Source organism: Leopardus geoffroyi, chromosome D3, assembly GCF_018350155.1.
Source record: "Leopardus geoffroyi isolate Oge1 chromosome D3, O.geoffroyi_Oge1_pat1.0, whole genome shotgun sequence".
NCBI classification, from domain to species: Eukaryota; Metazoa; Chordata; class Mammalia; order Carnivora; family Felidae; genus Leopardus; species Leopardus geoffroyi.
In genome coordinates, this window is record NC_059339.1 from 5,785,374 (window position 1) to 5,793,017 (window position 7,644).

Consider the following 7,644-nt stretch of genomic DNA (forward strand, 5'->3'; position numbering starts at 1 on the left):
CCTCCAGACCTGCTGAATCTGTGTACATTGAGCAAGCTCCCACAGAGTGCGCCTTGCCTGCACGAGACAGGGGACCGTGTGGGGGCGGGTGCGTTCCTCGGACCCGTGGGCCCGCAGGGCTTACCCATCTTGTTGCCTGCCTCTCCAGATATCGGCCAGCCCGGGACGGAGATCTTCAACATGCCCGCCATCACCGGAGCAGGTAAGCGTCCGGCCCGGGCTACACGGCCACCGGCCCCCTCCCTGCTCTCTCCGCCACCCCCCGTCATGGCTGCGTGCTGGGGAGGTCAGGCTGGGCGTGCGGGACCTGGAAGGAGACTCGGGGAGCGGGCGCAGCCTCGGAGGCCGCTGGGGCCCTCGCCCCAGCCACAGTCACGGTGACAGAGGGCCTCTCTTAGTTCAGCTGTGTCCCCCCCCTCTGGACTCCACAAACCGGCGGTGGGGATGCAGACTCACACGGAAGGCGAGGCTTTGCGGGGAGTCTACACTGGAGTTACACCGCAAGGCCCCCTGGTGTGTGGATTTCAGGATTAGGGGCGCACAGCCGTGTGGAAGCACCAGTCCCTGCCGGGGCCTCGGGGGGGGAGACTGGAGTGCGCTCGGTGTGCCCAGGCTCGCTCAGGGTCCGCATGAGCGTTTTCAGAGAGAGAGCATCGGCTTCACTCAGAAATTTGAACCCCCCGGGGAGCTGAGGGAACAACGAAGACGGGTGACAGAGATGGGTGAAAACTCACACGTGTGTTTAAAAGTCCAGCCCGCTTTGATGGTTTGCGGCTGGGGGGCCCCCGGGGTCGGATCCCCAGCCCCTGGTGGGGCCGCAGTGTGTGTTTCCACTGCTTCATGGCGGGGCTTTGTGGAATCGGCTTCGAAAGTCTGGTGAGAGGAGACTGAGCCCAGAGCCCACTGGGGACTGGCGCCTCCACGGGCAGGACCCTGTCTAGGGGGGTTGGAGGTGCCGGGGGTGTTTGCAGGGCTGTGGCCTCTGGGCTCTGTGGGAGCCTGAGGCCAGAGGAGCAGAGGGGAGACGGGGGGCCTTCCCTGGGGCCATCGGGGGCCTCGAACCCTGGGAACGTGGTGAGCGAAAGGCCAGCATTTTTGCCTCACTGGAGGTCATCAGGGCCTCCAAGTGGGGGACTCGCCCGGGGCTCGCTCGTCTACCCAGAGACTAGACACAGGGGGCTTCGCTGAGCCACGGACAACAGGCAGGAGATGGTTCGGTCGAACCAACGATATGGTTAGAAATGAATGTTTCCGGAACATTCCAAATCGTGACACAGGCACTAGACGCGTAGGTGTGTATGTATATGCAGAAATCCATGCAGCGGTGCAGCGAAGCTAAGACTTCTACGTAAATTCGATTTGGCTTTTTTTTTTTAAGCAGTTTAGTCCACACACAAAAATTTCCCCAGACCCCGGTCTCTGCTGCTCAGCCCTTGCATCAGACTTTGCCTTGGTAACCAGAGATGGTCAGGCTTCCTGTCTGCCTGGCGCCATCAGATCGGGGACCCGTGGCCCTGGGTGGAAGGCTCGGGAACATCTGTGATTGCTCACCCCTGCTGGAAATCCTGCTCTTTCTTGGAGAACGTGGCTTTTTTTCCACCTCTTTTTTTTTTTTTTTTTTTTTTTTTTTGAAGTGCTGAGGAAAATGTGGCCAAGACACAGCTAAAAAGGTGGAGAGGGTGTCCCTGGCTGTGAACAAGTTTGAAGCAGAAAGGAAGAAAAGAAAAAGAAAATGTAGGGGGCAAACAGTTGCTACGCAGAAATGTGATTTTTATTTAAAAACAATTGTTAACGTTTATTTATTTACTTTTGAGAGAGAAAGAGGAGAGAACACAAGTGAGGGAAGGACAGAGAGAGAGAGAGAGAGAGGGAGACGCAGAATCCGAAGCAGGCTCCAGGCTCTGAGCTGTCCGCACAGAGCCCGACGCGGGGCTCAAACCCACAAACTGCGAGATCATGACCTGAGCCGGAGTCAGACGCTGAACCGACCGAGCCGCCCAGGCGCCTCAGACATTTTTAAAAGCCTGTGTCCCTCCCAGCCTCACAGAAGCCATCAGGGAAGTTGGCTGATGAGCTGGGGGTCAGAAAGACTCGTCCCCTGGTTCACCAGAGTGGAAGTTTTGAAATCCATGCAGACAGTGCCCAAGGCCGGCAGGCGGAGAGGGCTTGAGCTTTGCTGGCTTAACAGAGATGCTGAGGAAGAGACACATGCCCCTGGCTTGTGAGAGGCCCCGGAATGATTCACTAGAAAGATGAGAAAGGGGCAGGATACCTGGTGGATGAAAACAGGCTTACTCCATTCACGTGGCCGAGCGGTGGGCGTCTGCAGGGGCCTGTCTGGGACCGGTCTGTTGATTCGACCGCTTTGTGAGCAGGTGGCCGGGCTGGGGGCGGTCGTGCATTTGTCTCCAGCTCTGCCCTGTTCCCCGCACGCACATAACTGCATGGCTACCTCCCCACCTCACCGTCCGTCTCTGCACCTCTCTCTCCTCGTGGCTCCCAGGCAGGGAGGGGTGGGGAGGGTGGAGAGCTAGGCCCAGTGTGGGGAGAGGGGAGGGCGGGCGGTGGGGGGCTGGGGGTCCCAGGCCTCGCGTGGGTCACCTTCCCTGCCAGAGTCTCTTCCTCAGCCCCTGCCGGCCCCCGGGCACCCCGAGCAGACCCCTCACACCCAGGACCAGGCTCTGGCTTGCCCTGGTTTCCCAGCTGTGTGTCCCCAGATGGGGCATCCCTCCAATTTCTGCTGCCAACACACACACACACACACACACACACACACACACACACACTCCCAAACCACTTGGAATTTTAAAAAAGATGCAGGCCCAGCTGGGATTCGGGGGGCAGAAGGGGCTTCCGATTTCCCAGAGGACAGGGTAGGAGAAACTGGGGGGGGGGTGGTCATCTCGCCTCCCAACCCCCCCAACCCCCCGGGGCCCAAGTCCGAGGGAGCCCCCCGATCACCACTGCAGGAAAATAAGGGGGGGACAGGGCAATAAACGTGTTGCTTTGCCGAAATGTGCTCACTGTGTATTCTCTCTTCTCCTCCCTCTCTCCCTCTCTCCGCTTCTCTCCCCCTCTCTCCGTTGTCCCCCTGGCCCCTCCTGGCCCCTGTGTGTGTGTGTCTCTCTCCCAGGCCTTATGACCTGCAGAAGCCAGGCGGTGCAGGAACATGCCAGCACCAACATGGGGCTGGAGGCCATTATTAGAAAGGCGCTCATGGGTAAATATGATCAGTGGGAGGAGCCCCCGCTCAGCGCCAACGCTTTTAACCCTCTGAATGCCAGTGCCAGCCTGCCCGCTGCTATGCCCATAACCGCTGCTGACGGACGGAGCGAACACGCACTCACCTCGCCAGGTCTGCAGGCCTCCCCCGCCTCGGTCCTCCAGCCCCACCCGCCCCGTCCGTCCCCCCCCCCGCCCCCCGCCGGTGTCATTAATCTCGCGCCTCCGCGTTCCTCTGACCAACCCCATCCAGCTTTGGAGCTTGTGACTGTGTTTTTGTGTGTGTTTGACGTGGTTCTGGAGTCGGCTAATCCCAGGCTGGGCGGGCACAGCCCCAGCCCCCCCCCACCCCCCCTGCCCACTGGGGCTGAAGGAGCTGCTGCTTTTCTAAAAACACTCCCTGCTGTCCGAGCCCTGCCCTGTCTTGTTCCCCTGCTGGACACGGGTCCCCGGGAGGCCCACGTCCGGGCCCAGCTTTGTGTCTCCTGGGGAGATCAGGCTAGAGCGAGGACCCACCTCTGTGTGGGTCAAGGGGACCCCTGGGCTCTTGGCAGCCAGGCCCATTGGCTCCGCATCTGCTGGGGCCACCGTGTGTGTCCCTGGCTGGCCTGGGCCCTGAGGGGGAGGAGACCAGTGTCTGTGTGCCAGCCCCAAACTCAGATGAGTCAGGGAGAGCACAGGGGCCAGCTCCCCATCTGCCCCATGTCCCTGAGCAACACTCCGCGTATCTGAACGAGGACTGTGCAAGGAGACCTCAGGCCCGTTTGTCTGACCTGGACAGTCTGGTCCCAGGAAGATTCTGGATTTAATGGGGGCCCAGGCCTGGCCTCAGGGGTCCTGGCTTCTTTGTGGAAGGTCTACAGCCTTCCCGGCCCTGGTACGGCCCTGGGGCAATGGTCAGGGGCAAGTCAGAGGCCTGAGGCTTCGTGTTCGGGGTATCAGCCCCTGGGTGGGTAGGTGGGCCTCAGGGCGGCCCGAGGGGGCTTTGAAAGTAGTTCAGCTCACTTCCCTAGTCGGTTCTGGGTCTGTCCATCTGGTCGACCTTGGCTTCTCAGCAGGGCTGAGCTGCTGTTCTCTCCTCTGTGGGGGCCTGGGAGGCAGGCGTCCAGGGCCTCACCCCCCCACCCCCGCCCCGGCCCCCCCCGCCCCCCGCCCTGAGTGCCGTCTGCACAGTCCAACGTGGCCCCTTCCCGTGTGTTCTCCTGCAGGTGGTGGCGGGAAGGCCAAAGTCTCTGGCAGACCCAGCAGCCGCAAAGCCAAGTCCCCGGCCCCGGGCCTGGCGTCCGGGGACCGGCCGCCCTCCGTCTCCTCGGTGCACTCGGAGGGGGACTGCAACCGCCGGACCCCACTCACCAACCGCGTGTGGGAGGACCGGCCCTCGTCCGCAGGTGGGCGGCAGGGCGCGGTGCTTGGGCAGGCCTGTCGCTGTCCCCAGCACAGCGCGCAGGTCACCTGGGTGGGGTCGGGGGGGAGCGTCTGCACTGGGCCTGGCCAGCAGCCTGAGCACCTACTGTGTGCAGAGTGCGTGGTCTGGCCTCCGGCCCCGACCAGAGAGGCGGGAAGGTTCGGGGAGTGAATAGAGAAGGCCGATCCCATGGGCTTGGCAGGTTGCGGGAAGCCGGGTTTTCTTCACGGGCACAAGGAGCCCCTGGAAGGTTCTAGGTGGAAAGCGCCTGCAAGAGAACAGACCCGAGGGGCGAGGGCACGGGAACAGCAAGGAGGCCCCTCCCCGTCCCGGCGACAGCCGGCCCCGGGCACGGTGTGGGGGAAGTGGTGTCGGTGGGGAGAGGTGGGCAGCTTTGAGCCACTCGCGGGAGTCATGCCGGGACCGTGGCCAGACGTGGGAGGCCGAGGCCCAGTCCCCAGCGAGGTCGGCGGGCGGGCCCACGGGCAGTGCCCAGCTCACAGGGGGCCTCCCGGTCGTCTCTCCTTGGTCTTTCCGGCAGGTTCCACACCGTTTCCCTACAACCCCCTGATCATGCGGCTGCAGGCGGGTGTCATGGCCTCCCCACCACCGCCTGGCCTCCCCGCGGGCAGCGGGCCCCTTGCCGGTCCCCACCACGCCTGGGACGAGGAGCCCAAGCCGCTGCTCTGCTCACAGTACGAGACGCTCTCCGACAGCGAGTGACCGTCAGAACGGGCTGGGGGGCGGTGCCGGGGCCCAGCCAGCGGCCAGAGCAGCCGGGCAAGGAGGGGGCCGCTGCCGACCCCCCCCCCCCCCCCCCCCCCCACCGAGGAAGGAGCCCCTGAGTCTGCCTGCGCGCCTGTCCGTCCGTCCGTCCAGAGCCGGCATCCTTGCCTGTCTAAAGCCTTAACTACGACTCCCGCCCCGGGCTGGCCCTGTGCAGTGACCTTACTCAGGGGATGTTTACCTGGTGCTCGGGAGGGGAGGGGCCAGGGAGGGGGCGCGGCGGCGTGTGGCGGCCACACGCACGCAGCCGGGGCGGCCAGGGACCCAAAGCAGGATGACCACGCACCTCCCATGCCACTGCCTCCCCCCTTAACGCATTTGGAACCAAAGTCTAAACTGAGCTAGCAGCACCCTCCCTCCGTCCCCATTCCGCTTATCGCTCTGGACAGACGGACACAGGCGCTGTCCAGCCCCCGGCGCTCTCGTCCCCGGTCAGCGAGACTGCCGCCGACCCAGTGAGGCCAGATGGGCAGGCGAGAGGGCCAGGTGGGGTCTGGGGCGAGCGGAGGCTCGGAGGGACCGGACCGTTTGTTCTCACACATGGTTGCCGCGGCGGTGGGAAGGAAAGGCAGGTGTACATGATGTATTGGTTTACAGGGTATATTTTTGATACCTTTGATGAATTAGTTCAGATGTTTTACGCGAGGAAGGACTTGACCCAGTATTATTGCTGCTGTGCTTTTCCATCTCTGCTTACCGTTCAGGAGGCGTGTGCAGGCCGCCATCGGTGACCCCATCGTCCGCGGGCCTGAGGGGGCCGGGGGCTGCCAGCTCGCGGGCGCCCCTTCGTCCTCCCCCCCCGCCCTTCCTTGGGCAGAAGGAATTTGATGGGTATTCTGTGACCGCCATCTGCGCACGGCGGTGGCATTCTGTCATTTACACACGTTGTTCTCATTAAAAAGCGAATTATACTCGAGCGACGAAGGCTTCTTCTCTGCCTCGGACTGCACGGCCACGGGGCAGGCGACCGGGGGCTTGGGGGACAGTGCGAGTGTGACCCCGGAGGGGCAAAGACACATCCCCCCTGAAGTCACCAGGCCCGTCCCCTTGGCAGGTGAATAGCTACATCCGTGGCGAGAATGTCACCGTGAGGGCGTCAAGTAGCCACGCCCGCAGGGACGGTATCCGGCGTCCGTACTCCTGGGGGGACAGTGTGGAGCGTGCACACCTGGGGAGGGGTCACAGGGCGCATCCATGATGACCGTCGTCGGTTGTCATTGCTAAATACGCTTGCGGTCACTCCCGCCGGTGTCGTGAGGACACGGACCCTTTGCCGTCACCGCCGTCTTCGATGCGAGGCAGAAGGGAGACAGCCCTCGGCCTCTCGGGTCCGGAAACGGCTGCCGGGCCGCTGCTCGTGGTTTTGGTCGGAGCGTCCCCGCTCTGGCTTCCTGTGTGTGTCGCGAACAGAGCCCGAGTTCTGGAAAGGCTGCGATCCGTCGCCGTGGCGGATGCTGGGGGCAGCCTCGCGGGGGCCCCTCCCCCGCCCTTCTCCGCAGCACCTCGTCTGCCCCGTCAGGCCGGGCGCCTGACTCTGGAAGGGCACTCGGGGGTCCTCACTGCCCACCGTCCTGTCTGTGTGCCTGGCACGTGTGTGGGTGTGTGACGTGGGCCCCCGGGTGCCCCTCGTGCCGAGCCTGGGTGTCGTGGTCCTGGAACCCACCCTGTCCCCGTCCCTCAGCTTCCCGGCCCGGGGCTGCCGGCCCCTTGGCCCATCCAGGGACGGACACCCCCCGAATACCCAAGAGAGGGGCCACCCTGGCCCAGCGGACTTGTGAACAGGCCGCCGTGTCTGGCCAAGGGGATGGTGTTTATTCAGTTTGGAACCGGCTTCCAGGACTCTGATGGGGCCTTGCCAGCAAGCATGGCCGCGGGCCCAGTTGGGGGGGCGGGGGGGTGGTCCTGCCCCACGCCCGATGTCCCCGTTCAGCACATCGGAGGGGCCCCCACAGGACTTGGGCCGGGCACGGGTACGCTGGACGCAGCAAGTGCTGTCCCCTGCCCAACCTCCACGTGAGTGGTGCCCAGTTTCCCTGGTGGCCAGCACCCCACCTCCTCGGGGTGTGTACCTGGGAGGTCCCACGATTTAGGGGTGGCGGGTAGGGGTGGAGGAGGGGTCAGAGTGCGCAGGGGACACTGCCCACGAGCCTCCCCGGCCCTGTGCGTCTCCCTGTCTATCCTGCAAGCCTGCGCCCCGAGGCAAGATGTGGATGTGCGGTTGTGACCGTCTG

General features: G+C 63.8%; 1 protein-coding gene across 43 annotated transcripts in view; it reads left to right on the plus strand.

The window, feature by feature from the left end:
* NCOR2 (nuclear receptor corepressor 2) overlaps positions 1–6,329 on the plus strand; it is a 213,623-nt gene extending 207,294 nt beyond the window's left edge. For 30 of the 43 annotated variants that reach the window (XM_045457218.1, XM_045457224.1, XM_045457216.1 and 27 more), the window contains 4 exons: positions 149–202; positions 3,134–3,355; positions 4,431–4,610; positions 5,169–6,329. In XM_045457218.1, the coding sequence (XP_045313174.1) occupies positions 149–202; positions 3,134–3,355; positions 4,431–4,610; positions 5,169–5,350 (638 nt within the window). In that variant the 3' untranslated portion in view covers positions 5,351–6,329. The remainder of the gene's footprint in view (positions 1–148; positions 203–3,133; positions 3,356–4,430; positions 4,611–5,168) is intronic. The other 13 variants (XM_045457250.1, XM_045457235.1, XM_045457243.1 and 10 more) reach the window with 2 other exon arrangements.
* The last annotated feature ends 1,315 nt before the right edge of the window (positions 6,330–7,644 follow it).